The sequence below is a fragment of the Microplitis demolitor genome, chromosome 8 (genome assembly GCF_026212275.2).
Source record: "Microplitis demolitor isolate Queensland-Clemson2020A chromosome 8, iyMicDemo2.1a, whole genome shotgun sequence".
Classification (NCBI taxonomy): Eukaryota; Metazoa; Arthropoda; class Insecta; order Hymenoptera; family Braconidae; genus Microplitis; species Microplitis demolitor.
Window position 1 is genome coordinate 15,173,330 of NC_068552.1, and position 22,021 is coordinate 15,195,350.

Sequence of the window (22,021 nt, forward strand, 5' to 3'; positions counted from 1 at the left end):
TACTCATGGATACACCCATCATACATTCACAATTGAATTGATTTTCTTTAAATATATATATATATATATGTATGTATGTCATATAACTTATGCATCTTTATATTTATTGTTTATTTTTTTTTATTATCGGCATTTATCAATAATATAATTTGGTCTTTTTAATTTACGAAAAAGACTTTGACAATAAATCTATAGATATGTATAAAATATTTATTTCTTTACGCATAATATGATGGGGGGACATTAAGATCTTGGAGTATACACAATTGTTCTTCGGTGAAAGATTGTGCATGCGATGTCCAGCCGTCATAATGTGTTCGTTTGAAATCACCCAGAGTTTTTCTTATCGTTGACTGTAAATAAAATTGACATTATTTTTATTTATTACAGATTATATAAAATATGCTTGAGATGAGTGTGAATATAGCAGACATATGACATTTTGTAAATTTGAAATAAATAAATTAATTCAAATAATGAAATTTAAAAAAATGCGCGTACTGATTTTTCAACTACCGGAATATGAATTTTTTTATTTTCATTTTGCTTACATTCACAAGAATGAATTTTGGACTGATAAAAATTATAACCCGGAAGTTAGCAGACAATTCAAAATTTTTAATTTTTTTGTCAACAATTAAAAAAAAAAAAATAAAAATATTCATAGGTAGAAAATTAAAAAAACTATAGGTGCAATTTTTTCGAATATTTTTTTTTTTAAATTTATCATTTTTAAAAAAATTATGAAAATTATCAAACCTCGGCTAATTTCAGTATCATTACAAATTAATTTTAATATTTATAATTATTAATAAAAATATGTTCAGGTAAAATCCCAATAAATTCATCTAGTGTGAGGAAGTAAATAATTATGCCTTAAAATTGAGATAATAAAATATATAGGTGGGGAGAGGGGGGTACTAGTAGGCGGTTGGCAATCGGAGTATGAATTTTTGGTTTTAATTGTCTGCTGATCTCCAATAGATTAATTATTATTTTAAATTACTTACTGGAACAGGTTGAGGATCATTGAGACGCATATTGAGATATTCAAAAATGGAAGGCACATATTTCGGTACATCATACGGATGAGCCCGTATAAATGCGCATAAACCAAGTACACCAGCATGTCTAATCCGAAGATCGTTTGGATTTTTAATTTTAATTTTTGATTTGACTTTGAATTCATTCTGTAAATAAAATTAAACAAAAATCAATACCTTTGAAATAATTAATAAAATAAAATAAATTACCAGTAGAGCCTCCTGTTCATCTAGAAAAGCACAATGAAGCAATCCACACAAAACTTGGCCAGCTTTCTCTCTGACTTCCAATCTTTCATCAGCAAGAAGCCGCAGAACAATTTCTTGGATCCGTTCAACCCAACTTTCATTACTTACAATAACTCCCATATTATGAAATACAAATACTTCAATAAAACTGAGGCAAGTAGCTCGTGAAGACCACGAAGAAGCTTTGGAAATATCAAGTAGTGCATCTAGTATTGCATCTATATCCCGAGGAAGTGTTAAAGCCTGAGCAATAGATGCCAATGAACGCGTACATGTTGCCCTCAACTCATCATCAGTATCACAGTTCTCAAGTTGACATAAAATTGGTAGTAATTTAGCACAGCCTGGTATTATCCCATTAGACATTACTAATGAAGAATTTATTAGCCATTTACATATTATTTTTAAAATACTTATATCATTGGCACGCGTAAGTGTTGTTTGTTCGCTTCCAGTAGTCTCAAAAACATCAGCCAACTCCAGTAATTTTGGTAAAACACGATCCATCAATTCTTGAGCACGTGGAGTTGGACGATTTGCTTGGAATGTACCGGCATTGTAATCAGCCATGAATATCATCATTAACAATGAGCCAAGTGTATTTCTTACATTTTGGAAAGGATTTGCCAGTAATTTTTTTTCTACCCTAACTAAAAGCCGTTCCATCAACTCAGCAACACGCCACGATTGCTGTTTTAAAGCTGACTGCAAGATATACAAACGCTGGCATTCATTGAAAGACGATGAATTTTCAAATTTAGGCTCTTCCATCAAGCACTCGAGTATCCAGTGATGTTTATTCGGATCACGCTGTGACAATGACGCGGCAAAACAAAACTCCCAGTCATGAATAGTCTCAGTAGTGACATTGTCCAATGCCGTTTTAATTATTGGCGTAAGTTGCTCCCAAAATTTAACAATCATGTCGAACGGCCAGTGTTTCGATCCACGTATCATACCGGCAATTATTTCAGCAGCGCAACGTTGGCTACTCTCTTGTTTCTGCTCAACCAGGGATTTTAAATGTGGAATAAATAAATCCATATGACGAATACCGTAATTACTAAATATACCTTTGTACAATAGAGCGCGAGTTAAATTAAATTTATCTTTGCCCTTTCTCTCTTCTATACTATTAAATTTAAGTAACTTGTCAATATTCGAAGGCTCAGCAAAGAAATTGTTTATCAGTCGTTCAGATTCTGTGAGCTCGTGATTTTGCGGATCAAGATTTGGTTGCATAAGCGGCGAGGCATAAACCTCAATTTTACTTGCTTTGGTATAAAAACCAACGTACCGTTCATGAACAAATCTATCTTTGTTCCACTGGTCCTCAGTTAACGGACGTGATTCGTAATTGTACTGTAGCCATTTGTTATCAGCTCTCAAGCCCGGTTTTAATTTTCCAACCCAAGTGCATTCAGTGTCTTCAGGTCTTTCTTTCTCTTCAGGAATGTCAATAGTAATCTATAAATAAATTAATAAAACCTCCATAAATAATTTAATTTACCTACAGCTTAAAATAAAAATAAATCTAGTCAATTACCTTCACATGTTTACGTTTTTGTTGACGCAGAATACACGCAACCATGGAAGTTGCAATTTTTCTTTCCTCTAATGAGTCGTGTACCAAAGCGTTGAGATAAAAATTAATAACTTCCGGTGGATATGGACGATCTAAATGAGCAATGTCTTTTATTAGTCGCATTCCCATTGCGCGCTGTCGCCAATGACAATTTGATTGAATCGCATTTAAAATATCACATATAAGATTATCGTAATTTTCAAAATTATCAGCTTCTTGTTTTTTAAGCTCACAGAGTCCTTTATTTATTTCAATGTCGTTCGGTCTAACTACTGAAGGTTTTGGCGAGTAATTCCATAATTCAGTGGCTATTTTAACGCACTCGTCGGGTACTTCGAGTTTTAATGCCACTGTTGACAATCCATTGCTGATAATGTCTAGCGATGCACTTTTTAAGCGAATGATTGACATTTTCTCAGATGGTTTTGCGATAACAAGCGCTGGCCAAAGACTTCGTAGGAATGACCAGTTGCGCGTTATTATCATCGCATTTGGCCGAGGCCCCAAAAGTAAAAACAGTAATCCCTAATTATTAATTAATTGTTTTAATTATTTAAATTTAATTGACATTTTTTTAACAGCTATAAGATTTTAAATTATTTAAATAATATATACCTTGTGCGCTTCATGAAATTCATCTGGATCTTTGGTTAAAAGATCGAGAATATGTGGCATGAAAATTTTACGGGAGTAAGGAAAGAATGGAAGAGCTTGAAAAATAAGTTCCTGTGAATGAATTCGTAGACTTGTATATCTATTCGTTGCCATTTCGAATAATTGTAACATAATGTGTTTGTAATAGTCAGTTAGATAAAAAACACGTGAATAAGTTCGTAAATCGTGTTGCAATTCCGTGCGTTCCATTATAAAATCTGGTAAAACTTTTTTACGTTTTACTAATTCGTCTTTCAAGTCAGCCTTTATTTGCTTCCAGTTAGCCCACTGTCTTCGATGTTTCTCAATTGAGCGACACTTGCCAAGTAGCAGTAAGCTCCATATCTATTTAAATAAATGCTTTTTATTTATTTAAAAAAAAATAAAGTCACGGAAGATTTACCTGAACCAGATAAAATAAACTCTTAGTATCATCTTCTGAATTTTTTAACATCGCAGCCTGTAAGTCTGTCATTATTTTCAACATACACTGACGTACATTACTACCATCAGGCATTTTCACTTCACCCTTAACTCCAACAACAGGGATAAACGTACTCAATGCCATTTCTTCAGTTATTTCTTCAGCTGGAGGCGGTAAATAGTCGCCACAGCCATCGAGAATCGAGTGAATAATATTCAAACTTGTCAAGAGATCTTGTCTGTAAAACAAAGTAAGGATTAGTACAAAAAAAAAATTTTAAACGATTGATCCTGCGGACAACCCCAAAACTTCTTGCTGTTTTGGAGCAATCAAGGTCCAGCAATTACTTGTAAATTTTTGAGTTCAAAAAACTGTCAGACCGAAAGAACATATATATTTCACTGAAAAGAAATAATTTTTGTCCAACGATATCTTTGTAACGAATAAATTGATTCAAGTGTTTTTGGCGGCAAGTGGTTTATAAGTTATACGAAAAAAGCCTAAAAAAAAAATTTTTTATTTTTATTTATTATATAACTCGTAAACTACTCAACCGATCATCAAAATCTAACCAGTTTTAAGTCTTGATGAGCCCTTTCGATTGCTACCAAGAACGTTCAAATTAGTTGATTCCTTCCAAAGATATCGTCGGACAAAACAAATTTATATACACACGGACGTGCATCTAAAAATGGTCAGAATAGTTTTCTAGGACCTCAAAACGTCGGTATCTGTTGAAAATTTGATATTCGAAAATTGGACCGAAAATAATAACTTTCCTTTTTTTTAAATTTTAAATTTTAATAGCGGGAAGTTAAAAACTAAATTGATTTAAAATAATTTTACCGTGTAATACTTGAACTTTCATTGGTGCAGTACTCTTGGATCTTGGCAATCTCAATAGGAATATATTTCGTAAAGATATGTTGCATGGCTCTAATTTCTTCTTCCCCAGGTACATACCAGTGCATCTCAAGACTACCAATGTCAGAGCCTTGTCCCCAATACAAGATATAAGGATAATTAGGATCATTAAAATCTTTTCCATTCCACGTAAACTCGTGAGTTAGCGTAATATTTGACAATGAAGTCAATAAATTTCCCAATATTTTACTGGCCATCTTGCTGCCCTCCCGAGACTTCAAGTGCAAGGTTTTATCAAGGATATTAATCAAAGTATCCATGTAAGGTAATAAATTATTCCCCTGAGTGCTGATAACATTAGACAGAAGTAGCATTGGGTACAGCAGTCGGTCTTCGACAGTTTCTTCTTTGGCAACGTCACCTTCCTCCAGAATGTCAAGTATAGACTGTGAAAGAGTAGGCAATAATGATCTCAATGTCTCAACGCCGTTTACACGCGCGAAACTCTGGCATAGTGACCCAGCCAGCGGTCCAGAGACACGTGTCTCAAGAACACGCTCAGATACAAACGCACGTAGTTTGTGCAAAGCCGATCGGAATATATCGTCGCTGGTACGAATCAGTAAGACAGTGCAAACAGATGTCAATGAATACTCAACCATTGTCTCAAGTCTCGTTTTCACTCCGTTGTTTTCTTGACTCTCATGCGATACGTATTCCAGAGTACTCGATTCAATAAGTGAAAAAACCCGGTCAAAAAACTGTAAAACAAAGTCTTCAAGTTGTGACGTCTCTTCACAAACAAGTCGTTCATCTTCATCAAGCAGTTCTGAGGCAGCAGCTTTTGAGCAGTCGGCAATTGGCATTACCATCGCATAGAAAAAAATTAAACGAAAAGTTACGTATGATTTTTTAATATCATTAGCATCAATACCAGGCAGGGATGAAAATAAAAGCGATATTATTCTTGATGGACCCTCATTGTAAGTGTATCCTTCATTGACGTTTCTTTTTCCTTGGGCCATCGGTCGAGCAACGGCAGTGACTGCCATCATTGCGGCAGTCAATTTGTGCGGTTCTGTTAGAGAATCTAATGTCGAATACAGACGTTCAATTACACAGGGAATAACCATATTGGGTCTTACTGTCGCCAGCAGACGGAGTACTTTGCATGTCATGATGACACTTGAGTGTCCAAACATCGCAGTCATTGCTACAGGCATCATACACTTAACAAAAGCATCAACGTCTGCATTCGTCAATTTATGCGTGTCTGGAGTTGGTAGCTTCCACGTGCGTTTTCCAAAACGTTCATTATGCAGACGCAAAACAAATTGCGAGGCGAGTTTGCTCAATAAATCCTTTAGCTTTTCAACCCATGGTCCACTATTGGCTTGATAAAAATAAGTCTCAGTGGCCTTCAATAATTTTTCTAAGTAAACTTGCCCACTAGATCCATTGCCTAAAGTAGCGACAATCCACTCGGCAACGGACTGCATACCGAGCTCATGAGTTCTACCACCAAGAGTTTGTTTATATGTTACCGGTAAATTTAAATTACGCATAAAGCGAGTAAACATCAGAGGTATATAAGGCTCCCAATCAATGTAACCGATGTTATTCCATGCGAGTTTTGACATCAACATCATCAAAGAATGCTCCCATGAAGTGCCATTGTGAAAAATCTCCCAGAGTTTCATGAACTCTTCAAACCAAAGTTTGTAACCTACACCATGATCTTGCGGCAGCATTTGAACGGGCAGAAAACATTCCAAAAATGTAAAGGTTTGATCCATTTGTGGGGAGTCAATAAGACATAACTTGGGTCGCAATTCGTCTAATATTTCTTGAGTGGCCGTAATCTTTTTATTAAAAAAAAAATTTTAATAAATTTAAATATTATTCAATATTAATAACGACTAACAATTGCTGGCAATACTCACGGGGAAATAGGTCTTGGCATCGTGAACCAAAGAATGAAGTGTCTTTCCCATATAAATAGGTACACGTTGCATACCTAATATCACTTGGGACCGTTTATTTCTCTTCATCGTACGAAACATCAAGTCATAGAGCGGCCTCCATGGCAATTCCAGCTCGGTTGGTGCAATCAATTCTTTCTTCCTGCAAAATTCTCATGACATCATCCATAATGACTTGGTTTAAAAAAATAAATATTCTCACCTCATTAAACTGGTCAGTGTACTGCTGAGTAAATTAATTAAAGACGGTTCTAAACTAGGAATTATTATCAACTCATACATCAATTTAATAAATAAAATATGATCATCTTTAGTAAATCGGAAGTGGTAAAGCTTCAAGTACCTGAAATAAAAAGTCATCAATGCATTTTAAAAATAAAGGTATCAAGATCTAATAAAATAAAATAAATTCTTACATTCGTAATTTTAAAATAGCCAAATAACAATCAGGTTGAAGACGTCTCAGCATAACAGCACGACCCAGCTGGCCTTTGATGTCTGCCAAAAGGACCTTGGCTTCCTCGTCCAATTCCTCGGCATAAGGCAGTAAATTATTATACTTACATTCAAACTGATATTGCAAACTCAAGCTGTCTGTTGATGACTCCATCATAATATCGTCCTCCTCTTCACGTTGAAGCAACGTATCGATAACACCAATCATTGTCACCTCTAATTGCTCTTCTCTTTGTCTACTTTTAATGTTATTTTTTTATTTTCTTTAATTAGCAGCTTTAGATTATTAACGGAGATAATTATCTGTGTCCTATCGTATATAATCTGTTGACTATTAGGTTATCTATTGAATGAGTTTGAATGAACACGCAAGACTAACATCCAATGGTGCATTGTAAGCATTATTTAACATGCCAAGACGAGTCGATTATTTCCATTCATTTTCATCGAGTCACGTTTTTCGCGCTAGCAGCCATATTTGATGGACATTTATTTATTACAATACATATACATACACATATATATATTTACGAATCTGCGACAAAGGGACGAATTAAAATTTTTAAACTTCTATACAAACAAATTTATGCGTGTGTGTGTGGATAGATTGGAGAAAGTTACCAATCACTTAACGAATAGACTAGAGTACTAGTAGCTATCCCACTACCTAACCTACTTCAAGTGTAATATATATGTATATATTTACAAATGTCATGCACACTTCAAATGAGTCATGCTCCAAACTAATTAAATATGTGATAAATGATAATTGCTTGATAAATAATATTTTTTAATTCATTATTGACAAGTAATTTTAAATTTTACCAAATAATTTATATCAATAAATAGAAATGGAATCAGGAATTTAAATGTTATAGGAGCTATGGTATTTTCAAGTATTTGGAGTTTTTTTTATCATGTAGAGAATTTCAACTTGACTTTGATGCATGAAAAATGACGTGAGCTAATAATGATTGACCAATTGTAATTTGAATTGAAATTTACGTAGAAATGTTGACTAATCACAAGTGATTTTTAAACCTGAAGAAACAGATTGTAACGAGTGCGAAAAATAAATGGTCATTTTTAAATTTTAAATATTAAGTAAAAGACCGGGTGCCAGAAACTCCACTCAACTGAAAAATATTCGAAAGAAAAATTTATATGAAAAGACAGATAGTCGAAATGTAAATTATTCGAGAAAAATATTATACGTTTATAATTTAAGTGAAAAGGAACAGAGTAAAACACACATACTGTGTATGCATAAATTATTTCGTAAATGAGGGCTGAAAAATGTTATTGCATGCAAAAGACATTTTGTTTGAAAGTAAAGACAAGTATACGACTCAGCCATAAACAACCCTATCAAAAATAAAACTTTATCCAATTGAAGTCAGCCGCATTATACCTACCTAGAAAATTCCCGCTCCCATAAAAAAATCTACCATGATATAATACTACCAGAAAAAAACACCATCAAGTTGCATTTATGAATAAACTCTAGCCGTTTGAAATCCCTACCATCAACTTTAGAATGTATATTTTACAGACAATTAATTTATTTTTATTTAATTGGGAATTGTTTGGAAAGATTTAGGAATATGACTCCATTATTTAGGACTAATTAATTAATGAGTAATTAGCATTTGGGATTTTAAAACTAAAACAATTAATAACTTTCTTCCCAAATAGTTTACTATTAGCTAACGAAAAAGTCGTGTTAATTATATTTTCTGAAATGCGCACTAAAGGCTCAAACAATAGTAAAAAATTACCCGTTAATTAATTAGTGCTGAATAATAAAATTATATTCCTAAATCTTCCCAAATGATTCCCAATTAATTAAAAATTAATTTTTTGTCTGTTAAATATACATTCTAAAGTTGATGGTAGGGATTTCAAACGTTAGAGTTGATTCGTAAATGCAACTTGATGGTGTATTTTTCTGGTAGTGATTATACCATCCCTAATTCAGAAATCTAATTTGGAATAATTCAAACACGATCCAAAACAATTCAAAGTTGACAAAATTGACTATCTATAGGTATACACTCTAACATGGATTGAATAATTCAAAATTAGATTTCTGAATCAGGGATGGTAGACATTTTCATTGGTATAGATTTTGTGATGGTAGATTTTTTTGGTTGGTTTTTTTCATATTGGTAACTAGATTTTTGTGCATTTATCACATTTTACGATTGTAGTGTATGTGTTATATCAATTTAAAGTTTTTATTTCGATTTGTACTTTATTTAGTGTAATATATAAGCTATTGAATGTATATATTTTGCTATTGACCAATTTTGCTTTTAAATTTTCTTGCATTTGTTGCGTTGGCTACATTTTCCTTCGACTTCTCTTATGCACCCACTACAGCGATGCGCAGTAGCGCCAACTTGGCGCGAAATTTCAAAATTGAAATTTAATCATTTTATTAAAAATAATTTGTGTCAATAAATATATTAATCAGCGTGCTTTCGGAAATGCTCTAGCTTTAGCTCTCGCTATATGGCAACTAAACGCTCGGCTAGAGCTAGAGCTAGAGCATTTTCAAATGCACCCTAAAAATATGCAGATATAGGGATTTTTTAAAACTATTTGCATGAATTTTTAAAAAATTCTATTCTCATAACTTTTAAAAAAATAAACAAACTGTTAAATGTCCACTTTTCTTATTATCGTGATTATTTTGAATTTAAAAAATAAAAAAAAAATAATAAATTTTCTCTGAATAATAAAAACACTTCCACGAATTTCCCTAGATATTTTAATCTAGTAACAAACGCTTTTTACCGAAACAAAGAAAAATTACCCTAGTGTTCTTTGTGATGTATAAAAAAATTAATCATAGCTATAATTTATGATTCAAAATAATTTTTAGTTTCTCATATTTATTTAAGTATTAATTTTAGTAAGGAAATAAATCCAACTAAATCTATTATAAATGATAAATGAAATAATTTAAAAAATCGTAATCTAACATGAATATAAAATATAAATTTTATATAAATTATGATTACTATAATTGAAAAATGACATCTTGTTAATTAATGTAGACAATTAACGAACATTGTCTATTTATATTTAAGTATTAAGTATTATTAGCAATAATAATTAATGTGAAAAGTAAAAATGTCTGGTCTTTTGAAGACATTATTTGACAGTGCAGCTTTATGGATTTATCTCCAGGCATCTTGGTATATTTTAATCAGTATAATTTATTATTTTACGATTCCATGGATTGTTTGGGGCACATTAATAATTATTATTTTACTGTGGGTTTTAAAAAACCCACCACCTGACAAAAAAATAGTTTGTAAAGTATTGGGTGTGGATCCTAGTAATTTTAAAATAAATGACGAAAAATTAACGTTATTGTCAAACAATCATAATCATAATGATAATAATATTATAAATAATGATGATAAAATAACAAATAACGAATTTTGCATGAGAGTAATTGGCCATCGAGGTGGAGGATATGATTATCCAGAAAACAGTCTATCAGCTTTTAATAATGTAATATATTTTTAATTCTTAATTACTAACTTGCTTATTATTATGTTAATTTATTTGTTTATTTATTTATTTATTTATATAATGAGTGTGAATGTATCAGACATGAGACATTTTATGAATTTTAAATAAATAAATAATGAAATTTAAATAAATGCGCGTACGGATTTTTTATTGATCTAAACACGCATTTTTTAAATTTTATTTTACTCAAATTTTATTTATTTAAACATTTGAAAAATTACCACTTGTCAGTTAAATTAATACTCATTTATTTATTAATTAATTACGTAGGTAATTTCATTATTAATTAATTTATTTTTTTGAATTTCAGTGTAAAGCTAAAAGTTGCAATACTGTGGAAATGGACTTGATGCGGACAAAAGATAACATTCCTATTATATTTCATGATGAAACTATTGAAAGACTTACCGGTAAAATTGGTAGTATTAAAGATATGACTTGGGATGAATTAAAAGAATTAGATATAAGTTATAATCATCCTCTCAGGTAATTTATTTTTGAAATTAATATTAATAAAAGTATTTGTAAAATTCAAATTTTAGGTCATTTCAATTTTTTGTGAATTTTATTTGATAGATGTTGCAATAAAATTATCAACTATAAAAATAAATATGAGTATTATCATCATATTCGATTATATTTAATATCGGATTGAAATATATATACATTTAAAAATATCTATTGTAGATTTTTATTAAATTTAAATTTTAACTTTTTTTTTTAATGTGATAAAAGGTTTATATTTACAATTATGTCATTATTTACATTAAAATTTATCTATTCATTTTTACGAGATATTTTATAAATAGATGTATCACAATGAATTATTAGTTTGTTATTATTGATAGTGATTTTTAATTCGTAATGAGAGTAAACATTAAAGGGCAAGAGGTCTCGTCAATATGAAAAACTTTTGATTAAAATGAATAAGTAAATTAATGCGTATTATTAATTTGCAGAGAAACTTTTAAAGGTACTGAGAGAATATTATTATTCAACGAAGCAATAGAACAATGTTTGAACAACGATCTTAATATATTAATTGACATAAAAGATTCAAACTTAGACTTTGTTCAAATAATAATTGATGCCTATAAAAAATATCCAAAGTTATATGAAAAAGCTTTTATAACAAGTTGTTTTCCTGTTACTATTTATATGGTAAATATATTTAGTATAGGTGTTTGCATTCTTCTTAAGTTTTCGAACCACTCATGAATTTTCAAATAATTCGAAACTTTCCAAGTAATTTATAAATTCGCGCATTATTCGAAAATTCACAAATAATTTCAAAATTTTTTTTTGAACGACTTGAAATTATAATATTTTTTCCAATAATTCAAATTTCCGTCTGAGGTAATTAGAGTTCAGACACGAATCTATGAAAAATTATTTTTGGTCTTTAAAAACTGAGCTCTACATTAAATAAAAATTGAATATTTGAAAGTTAATCCGAATTTTCTTAATTTGAATCGAGTAATTTGAAAATTTATAAATTATACGAAAATTTTCAGATCACTTTAAAACGAAAAATTAAAAAATTTTCGCACACCTCTTCCCTGTAAAAAAAATTGTTAAAAAAAGGTTAAAAAAGTGTTGACTATTGTAAACTTCAAAACGTGACCCAACGACGAACTTTTTTTGAACGTTTTTTAAACTTTTGAAAATTCAAAAGAAAAATCAATAAATATCCTTGTGTTATTAAAATATGCTAAAACGAAAAACGTTCAGAAGTAGTTCAAAGTTACTTTTTTCTGAGCGTATTTTGCACTAAAAAATGTTGATTTGTAGTATTAAGTCAATTGTTACTTTCTGTGTATTGTCAGAGGTTTGAAAATCGTTTAAAAAAGGTTCGTATTGTGTCACGTTTTAATGTTTATAATAGTCAACACTTTTTCAATCTTTTTTCAACGATTTTTTTTACTCGGGCTAATATTTATTTAAATATAATTTAAAATTTTAAATAAATATTTTATTGTTTATAGATAAGAAGACGTGATCCACGAATAATAACATGTTTAGCATTTGAACCAAAAGTATTTTCACAAATAGTCAATGACAGTTTAAAAGAACATGGTCTAACACGCACAAAAAATCCATTTAAAAATTTATCTATTTTTTTACTTGACATTTTACACGAATGGGCATTAATGCGTTTCACTTATTTCGTTCTCGGCATCTCATGTGTTCTTCTACACAAAGATATAATTAGTCCGTACGTAAAAAAAAAATAATTACATCCTTTACAATTAAATACTATTAATTAAATTGATATAATAAATCAAGTACTTTAAATTAAATAATTTAATGAACGAATGAACGCATGAATGAAAGTCAAAGTAATTGGAGATTAAATAACAATTAATCAATGTTACAGGCACATAATTGAAGAATGGAAGACCCGAGGAGTACGAGTACTAGCATGGCCTATTAATTTGCCATCCGAAAAAATTCATTATACGAAAACACTTAAAATAACTTATCTTACTGATACTTTATTAACTGAAAAGATTACATAATTATTTTTTATTTATAATTATGTAAAGCAGCTCCGCCATTAGCTTTTTTTTATCCATAAGTTTTTTCCACACATTATTATTATCATCATCATACATAAACTGTAAAAAATTAACAGAGTCAATGCGGAGTAAATGCGGAACTTGGAGTAAAATTCACTCCGAAGAGGAGTTTTAATTTAATATTTAAACTCCGGTTCGAAGTAAAATTCACTTCTAAAAAGTTATTTTAGTATGAAAATTCTGAATCAGAGTAAATGCGGACAAATAAAATCCAGTTTACTTCAAAATTACTCCGCAAAAAAAATAAACTCCCCATTTACTCCGTATGCGGAGTGATTTTTTTTAAAACTCCGAAACTCCGAGTGACGAAGAGTATTTGGAATTAAATAAAAATGGTCCTGAAGTTAACAAAAAATTAACAATTTCCGGATTTATTTTCAACAAATAAATTACAAAAAAATAAAAATATGCACATGTAGAAAATTTTAAAAACTACAGGTGCAATTTTTAAAAATATTTTCTTTCTTTATAATTTATCATTTTGAAAAAAATCAAAAAATTATAAAACCTCGGCTAACTTCAGTATCATAAATAAAATCCGTAATCACTCCAAATTCTCTCGATTTTTTTCAGTATATATATTATAATTAATATATAAGCGCACATTTAGTGTTAACAGTATTAAGAGTACCTTCAGTATAAATTTTTTTTTAATTTTAATTTTTTACAAAAGTATTTTATATCATTTTATTATATAATCATCTAGTCTAATAATTTATTAACAAATTTATTTTAAACGAATGCTTTAAAAAATATATATTATTCGCTCTATAAACATAAATATATATATAGATATTTGTTTTAGCTATATTTGTACATTTTATAAGTAATAATTAATTGTACAAGCAATAATTGAGGACAAATTTATAAAACAAAGTGTATTAAAAATAAATTTTAAGGACGTACTAATAAAAAATTATGTAATTAATAAAACATTAATTACTAATTATTTAAAATTAAGATTGAGGACAATTATTAAACATATATATAAGATAATAAGATTACCAGTATAATTAATAAGAATTACAGAACAATAAATATTTTTTTTTAAAAATAAGTTTCTAAGTACGCGTAGGATTTTATCAAAGTACTGATCAGCGGATGATCATGTTACAAATTTACCCGCTACACCCACAACTTATTATATATTAAGAAAATGTGCTTTGGTGTTGTTTCTACATATGCATGCATGCATGTAAGTAAAATAAATAAAAAATAATGTGTTGAGTTGTGTTGATAATATGACGTAAAGACATAAGACTGCATGTCAAACAGTACAGTAGTTAGTTCTGGTTAGTTCTCCACCAGCACCAGCACCAGCACTGGGTTCAGTAAGTCAAGTCTTTACTCCATTGGATTTTCTATCCTCAGTTCTCAGTTCTCAGTCTTCAGTGTTGCGTTTTCAGTCCAGTGTCTTGCCGTCCTCCAACTAAAGAGGTTACGTTTCTATACATTTTTACCAACGTATATTTATATACACATATGTCTATAGATATAGCTGAATTATACTATTATCACAATATATATCTATATATTTTTGTGTTCTATACGTCATTAGAGCAACAGTATATCAAACAAACCACCAATTGTCACTGAAAAACAATAAGTGAGTAGTTTATTTATCAATGAATTTATTTATATAAATGTATATATATAGATATTTGTATTTATATACCTGAGTATTCTAGTGATGACAATCGATATGAATGATAATTTAATTTAAAAATCTCCGAGTTCTTGCTGGTTTTTTTTTATATTTTTTTCCGCTTTTATTCTACTTGACTAAAGTTTTTTCTTTTTCTGTATTTAGGTTGTGATTATTTTTATATACTGGGTGGATGATATATATAACATACATATGTGACGAGGAACGAGGATGTTGGATGAGTTTTTAATGAGTTTGTACTCCACTACCTGTATCATATGAAGTAATTCTCTGAAATAAAGTGTGGAAATAAAATTTAAAATGAGAGTATCTGTAGCCCGGAGGACTGTTAAAAATTTTTTTATTTTCGAGGTCACTTTCAAACATACCAACACCAAACACCTATAAATGACAACTCAAGGCCATTTGTTTTTTAAATTTGTTATTACATATTGTAAGTTATACATATATATATATATATATATATATATGTACTTTTATGTCTCACTTATTATATATTATATTTCTTTGTAAATAGACACTTTATTACTACACATTTATTGACATAGTTAATTATTATTTTATTTTTAGTTCTTTAGATATTTTTGTCTTTTATTTCTTTTTAAATTCATAACGAGGCATTAATGTCATTCATGATTTCTCTTTTTTTTTGGAGTACATATATATTTATAGAGTTTATATCACTGGAATATATTTAGATATATTTTTTAAATTTATATACTTATGGTATTAAATTATTATGAGCACCATAATATTTAAATTAAATAAAAAACTGCTTTTTTTATGATCTTCTCAGGAGACAATTAATAATTTTTTGATTTTTTTTTTAAATTAATGAAACAAAAATATGCATGTGTAGAAAATTTAAACAGCTCTAAGTGCATTTTTGTTTTTTTAAATTCAAAAATTATTAGACGTCAGTTAACGAGTATCATTTTTTTAAAATTTAAAAATATTATAAATTAATTTTAAGATACATAGTAATGATAAAATTTTATTATATTGTCGAAAATTGATACCGATCATTGTTTTGATAATAAATCTCACAAAAAAAAGTAAATCTATTGATAAGAAAAAATGAAAAATTTAGCTTATCATTAAAAATGTGAAAATAACTGATAAAAAAACGTAAGATTGTTATGAGAAATATTTAGGAAGTAAAATTATTTTGATTGGGTTTATTAGAGTTAACTTGTTTATTAAATATTTAAAAATGTGTATTGTTTATTTACAGAATAAAATAACAATAATAATTATAAATGGAAAAGTGGCGATGTAGAGGAAAAAGTACCGGAGCTAAAGTAAAAGTAACGGAAGAAAATGGAAGTACGGAAAAGCCGTCAACCGAATCGCCACCGGAAAAAAAGAAAGAAAAAAAGTGGACATTTGCTGGGTTACTCAAACGTAAATCAAAACAAACAACTTCATCGGAGCAATCAAACTCACTGTTATCTTTAACGCCGAACCCAAGTATTTATTACACAGAACAAGTGAAGAATGTTAAAGCAAATCCATCATCTAAAACAAACAATAAATCTTATGGTGATAAGTGCAGCGTAGAAACTAGTGGCGTTGCCGGTAATGTTACAAAGAAACATGAATTAACAGATTCAATTATTTTATCAAACGCTCCATCAGCAGCAGCAGCATCAGCAGTAGCAGTATCACCACAAGCGGCAACAATACAGTCACGCAACAGTGAAAGTTCAGATACCGGTAGTAAATACAGCCGTAGAAATCGTCTGAAGGCACGCATACAAGCCAAACGTGATCGTTATTACGGTGACAGCAGTACCGATGATGAACACAGCCATTATAAATCTAGTAATAATAGTAACAGTAATAGTTTTATTAATTATACTAATTCAAATTCGAATGTAAACTCTAATTCTAATGTTAATAATAACACTAATAATTCATTAATGAGAATCCAAAGTGAAGATAGTATTTATCATCATAATAATTATCATCGTAGATTAATGGAAGCAAATAAAAAAACACGTGGAGCTCGTACTGTAAGATATATGAAACGATTTTATCGTGACGACATCATTGATGATTATGATGCCGATTGTGATGTTAAAATTCATCCAATTTATCATAATTTATCACCTGTATTAAAAAGTCATAGTAATAATTATGATTATAATTACAATAGTAATAATAATAATAAAAATAAGGCTGATACGCTACCGTCGACAAATAATTTGTGGACAACGAATAATAATTTATTGTTAAAACCGCCATACTATCAAGCATTTTGTAGTGAGCAGAATCTCGTGCACGTGTATCCAAATAATAATTATAATAGTAATAAGTATCAGAGTGACAATTTACACGGTTTAAATGACAATCAAGTATTTAACGACAAGTACGCTTGGCCACAGCCACACGAAAGTAAACTAACTGCTGTGATGAGTAACTGTAATAAATCACGTGGGATTAATTGTCATGTAGGCAACAGAACTCCTCTGGCAGTATCAGTATCAGCAGCAGTACCAGCGTCTGCGTCTGCATCATCCTCAGTATCACCTGCATCTGCATCTGCATTAGCACCACAACCGCCACCGCGATCGACATCACGTCCTCTTTCACGGTTGCATCAAACTACCAGACATTCGCAGCACTCGGATTTAGATATTTTTACGGAAACAAACTCATGCACTAACGGTAATCAGCAATTGTTTAACTGTGGAAATAATAATAACGTTAATTATAATTCACTTGATCGTATTTACTCGTCACCGCGACGTAATCACCGGTGTTGTAATCGCAAAGTTATAAAACATCCAATAAGTGAACCGTTTTTGTTGTATAAAAATGATAATATTGTTATCAGAAAGAGGAATAAAGAAATCAGTGAAGATAAAATGCCAGAGGATCCGATAGTGCCTAAAATAAAGAAAAAGGTGATACCGAAAATGAAGGGAAGCTTTAAGAGTATTTATGATCAGCCGTTGGAAAAACGGCGACACTCGAAAAATTTAGAGGAAGCGTTAATTGAATTAGAGACGATTTACAATAGTTTACATTTAAATGAAGACGAGGATCTGCTGGATCGTGCTGAGCAGCGCAGTATGGAAGAATACAGGGATAAAGTTGCTGTTACTTTAGCAGCAAAGGCAGCAGGTATAGGCGGATCAATAAAAAGTTCATTGGACACGTCCTCGTCGTCTTCACCGTCCCCGTCTCCGTCCGCGGCCTCGTCCTACGAGTTAAATTTATGGCGTAATGTGAATTTCGATCGTCACGACAACTACTGTGGTAGCAGCCATAATAATAATCATAGTTATAATACTAATAATAATAATAATAATAATAATGATGAACCAAAACTTAAAGACGATATGGCATACAGACGAATGCATCAGCCAGAACGATCGTCTTCAGTGGATCCGAGTCAGAGTTCACTGTCAAGAGTCAGTTATTTAGCGGCATCGCCATGTTTGTTGTCATACAGAGACAGGGAATTTGATAATAATTATTTGCTAGGTAATTATGTTAATAGTAGTAGTAATTGTAGTAACGATAAACCAAAGAATCAACGACGCGGTACACCGGATTTGACTCGGGATGACGTTGTCTATCGTAATATAACACATGCAAATAACATGCTGAGAGTTATCGAACCACAGCCACCATTCGGGATACCGCTTGGTCCAGTTACAGCAGCTGCTGAAAGTGATTATTTGCATGTCGAGCCAAAAATTAAACACACCCGCTCGTCGCTGTATATACCAAAAATTGAGCCGGACATTGTAACTGATGATTTGGCGTTTCGTAATTTACGTAAAGACACTGGTGGGAAAAATAAGTTTGCTAATTCAATGAGTAACGTTAATTTTGTACCGACCAGAGAGTCATTGAGCAGGAATATTGTTATTGGTGGCGGCGAATTTAAAAAAAAACGGGCAGTACGGTCACTTTCTGCTGACTTGTACGGAATTATTGATAAAAGCAATGATGATCATCATGCTTGGTACAAGGAATTTGCTAAATTAAACCGTCCGAGATTACTGCAGCCAAATGGATCATTAATTAATATTAATTACGATAATGATGATGATTGTAAAGGAGGTGAAGGTAATACTAGTGCTGGTAATAATAATGAGCGTAATTTTGATTTAGATATCAATGGAAATCGTTCAAAGAGTTTGTGTCAAGCTAAAATTCAAGTCTGCGTACCGCAAGATGATGATGGAAAATTTTCAAGAAGACAATCATGTGAAAGAGAATTTATGGATATGGAAAATTATCAAACGTTTGATGATAAAAAATCGGGTTTGTCATCCCCGTATTATGGCAATGAAAGTTTTGATGTTGATGTTGATGTTGTTGATGGGGGAGCTGGTGATAGAAATGTTGATACAAATGAAAAAGTAATTGAACCGTTTAGTGATCACGAATTATCCGAGTATAAACAACTTTGTCGTAATTTAGAGAGTTTAATAAAAAAAACATCGGAGAAGGTCAAAAAAAGTGTGGAAGAAGCAAAGAGCAATGCGATGTTGCTGGGGTCAAACAGAAATTCTCTTTCTGAATTCATCGAGTGGGAAGAGCTTTTGGGCGAAGATGAAAGAATAGTAAAGATGAACAAAAAGGTGACTAAAGATGAACAACAAGGAGAAGAAAAAGATGTAGAAGGTGAAGAAGGAAAAGGAAAAGAAGTGAAGGAGAAAAATGAGGTAGTGGAGGAGGTGGAAAAAATAGCAAAGGAAAATGACTCAAAGTCCGAGTATAAAGAACCCGATCAACTGTTAAAATTAAACATTGACGATGAAACGAGGACAGAAGTGATCGATACGGAAGCTTCTTGTGAGTTGTATAAATCAAACAAAGAGTCACAAGAGTCCGTTGTTAACTCAGTGCCATCAAACGACGCTCAAGATAATACAAGCCCTGATGATTATGATAACACTCCCGTTGATTATCATGCCCGTAATAATGCTGTTGATTGTCATGATGATAAACAACTAAACGAAGAATTTAATTTGGATAAACAAGTGCCTTATTTATCATGTGATCCTACCGAGCTCAATGATGATAATAATTTTGATAATGATTTTCAAAGTATTTTTGATTTTTATAGCCGTGAAAAAACTAGTGCGACTGCAGATGGTCAACTTGACGATGATAACAAAGATCAGGAATTCGAGTCTATACTAAATTCATCAGTGGATCCTAATCCTAGTTATCCTGCTCCTGATTGTCATGGCGATGAAGAAGATGTTAAAAAAACTCATAGCGAAGGTGAGAAAAGTGGAAATTCGGGTGTTATGACCCAAGCACTTATGCAACCGATATTTAATGTTTGCTTTACTAATAACTGCTTCTCGACGTACTCTATAGCCTTGTGGTCCCTGTGTCTAACACTCCTGATAGCAATAATATCTGCACTGTGAATTTAAATGTACATTTTTTTATAATTTTCTCGGTTTAATTGCATTTTCACTGGTCACTTGTTTAGTTTTTTTTTTTCTTTTTATACGTCAATTAAATTTTTTTTGTGTCTATAATTTATCAGTTAAAAAATTTGATAATTAAAATAATGAAATAGATGTTCAGTAATTGTGTGCACGATGAATAAAAATATGAATTGTTACAGTACTATATTAAATTTGATATTTTATTTGTGTGTATAAATATGTCGCAGGTCGAGAAACTACACAATGATGATTTGTAGAGGAACGTAAATATATATATGAAACAACCGGTGTATTTTATGTCGAATTTTTTTACAACGGACTGTTGGAATTACTTTACTATTATTGTTATTCCGTGAATATTTAACAAATTAATTATTTGTTTATATTTAAAAAAGTTTAATATTTCTGTATATTTTTATTTATATATTATTTTATTTTTTTGTGAATAATTGTAATTGTATATCTTACCTGGATAATTTTATTTATTTATTATAAATTTATTGGTTAAATTTGTGATAATTATTTATTTACAAATATGTTAATTAATTATATTTATGTATGTTGAAATAAATAAATAAATAAAATAAAAATGATATTGAGTTTTTTAACTTTTTTTTTAATATAAAAAACATCTTAGACGTATTTCTAACATTAGTTAAACAAATATTGATAATAATAATTATTTTAATTAATTAATTAATTGCGTAATTGTATAACTAAATCACGATACTTAAATTACGGACTATATAAATATATATTTAATATTTAATCGTCAATAAAATTTAAAGTTTTAAGATATTTAAAGTTTTACGAGTTTGAGATAAAAAAAAAGTTACGGAGAGAATAAATGAAGAGAGAATTTGGAAACGTGAAGGAGACAAAGAAAGGTGAAGGTGGAGAAAAAGTTTAAGAGGAAGGAAGATGAGGATAAAATGGGCAACTAAAAATGAGAGAAAAAAATATTTAATGTGTGCGCGATGACCACAAATCGACGCGACGTCAATTTTAATCTCACTCACAACACTCGAAAATTCCAAGTATCAATACCACGCAATTATTAATGCTAACAGATAATAAAAAAAAAAAAATACAAATGATAGCTCACTGTCATCTAAATCACTCTATACAATCGTTATTCATATATATATTTATATAAAATCATTTATCATTAAAAAATAAATAAATCCATTCAATAAAACCATAAAAAAATTCATAAAAGTATAAAATAATTTTTAATAACAAATTTGTAATTTTTTTTTTCTTTTTTTTTTTTTTTATAAAAAAAAAGGAGGAAATTTTAGAAAAAATGTTTTTTTATGGACTGATAATTTACGGCATAAAAACTTTTTTTTTACTTATTTTGTTTTCTTATTCTTTTTTTTTTCTTTTATGTACAGCGATATATATCGTTTTGATCTACATATATGTACATATACATATAGGTAACAATCGATGTCAAAGTAAGTTGACAATAGCAATTTGCGCGAATTATAAATAATAATTATTTATTTTTTTATACAAATATTCAAGTATTTGACAATTGTTCT

The 22,021-nt window shown here is 30.2% G+C and overlaps 3 protein-coding genes and 1 long non-coding RNA gene across 5 annotated transcripts; 2 read left to right on the forward strand and 2 right to left on the reverse strand.

Annotated features, from left to right (window-relative positions):
• Nucleotides 1-94: 94 nt before the first annotated feature.
• On the reverse strand, nucleotides 95-7,976 carry LOC103573165 (proteasome activator complex subunit 4). Its single transcript, XM_008552125.3, has 10 exons — nucleotides 7,218-7,976; nucleotides 7,004-7,144; nucleotides 6,763-6,943; nucleotides 4,802-6,681; nucleotides 3,935-4,193; nucleotides 3,493-3,876; nucleotides 2,839-3,402; nucleotides 1,254-2,759; nucleotides 1,011-1,190; nucleotides 95-353 (listed from the first exon to the last, which is right to left on the reverse strand). Exons 1-10 carry the CDS (start codon nucleotides 7,463-7,465, stop codon nucleotides 219-221), a joined length of 5,478 nt encoding a protein of 1,825 aa, XP_008550347.1. The 5' UTR covers nucleotides 7,466-7,976; the 3' UTR covers nucleotides 95-218.
• Nucleotides 7,977-10,713: 2,737 nt separating this feature from the next.
• On the forward strand, nucleotides 10,714-13,037 carry LOC103573164 (glycerophosphodiester phosphodiesterase 1). The gene is made up of 4 exons (XM_008552124.3): nucleotides 10,714-10,782; nucleotides 11,114-11,289; nucleotides 11,763-11,964; nucleotides 12,789-13,037. The coding sequence occupies exons 1-4, from the start codon at nucleotides 10,714-10,716 to the stop codon at nucleotides 13,035-13,037; spliced, it is 696 nt and encodes a 231-aa protein (XP_008550346.2).
• A 241-nt stretch (nucleotides 13,038-13,278) lies between these two features.
• LOC128668431 (uncharacterized) lies at nucleotides 13,279-15,146 on the reverse strand. Its single transcript, XR_008404154.1, has 2 exons — nucleotides 15,058-15,146; nucleotides 13,279-14,974 (listed from the first exon to the last, which is right to left on the reverse strand). It is a non-coding gene; the product is annotated as an uncharacterized LOC128668431 (long non-coding RNA).
• Nucleotides 15,115-20,941, forward strand: LOC103573163 (homeobox protein 2). 2 transcript variants are annotated; one of them, XM_008552122.3, is made up of 3 exons: nucleotides 15,393-15,481; nucleotides 16,283-20,298; nucleotides 20,702-20,941. In XM_008552122.3, the coding sequence occupies exons 2-3, from the start codon at nucleotides 16,308-16,310 to the stop codon at nucleotides 20,719-20,721; spliced, it is 4,011 nt and encodes a 1,336-aa protein (XP_008550344.1). In that variant the 5' UTR covers nucleotides 15,393-15,481; nucleotides 16,283-16,307; the 3' UTR covers nucleotides 20,722-20,941. The 2 variants fall into 2 exon arrangements, with proteins under 2 accessions (XP_008550343.1, XP_008550344.1); XM_008552121.3 differs by having other exon boundaries at nucleotides 15,115-15,481; nucleotides 16,283-20,941.
• The last annotated feature ends 1,080 nt before the right edge of the window (nucleotides 20,942-22,021 follow it).

What these genes read in the sequence shown, in the direction of transcription:
- LOC103573165 (XM_008552125.3), bottom strand. Translation starts at nt 7,465, where the DNA reads ATGATTGGTGTTATCGATACGTTGCTTCAACGTGAAGAGGAGGACGAT. An exon ending in ATGAACAGGAGGCTCTACTG is followed by an intron (nt 1,191 to 1,253) that starts GTAATTTATTTT and finishes TTTTATTTACAG; the next exon opens with AATGAATTCAAAGTCAAATC. An exon ending in ATGATCCTCAACCTGTTCCA is followed by an intron (nt 354 to 1,010) that starts GTAAGTAATTTA and finishes TTTTATTTACAG; the next exon opens with TCAACGATAAGAAAAACTCT.
- LOC103573164 (XM_008552124.3), top strand. Translation starts at nt 10,714, where the DNA reads ATGAGAGTAATTGGCCATCGAGGTGGAGGATATGATTATCCAGAAAAC. An exon ending in GTCTATCAGCTTTTAATAAT is followed by an intron (nt 10,783 to 11,113) that starts GTAATATATTTT and finishes TTTGAATTTCAG; the next exon opens with TGTAAAGCTAAAAGTTGCAA. An exon ending in TTCCTGTTACTATTTATATG is followed by an intron (nt 11,965 to 12,788) that starts GTAAATATATTT and finishes TATTGTTTATAG; the next exon opens with ATAAGAAGACGTGATCCACG.
- LOC103573163 (XM_008552121.3), top strand. Translation starts at nt 16,308, where the DNA reads ATGGAAAAGTGGCGATGTAGAGGAAAAAGTACCGGAGCTAAAGTAAAA.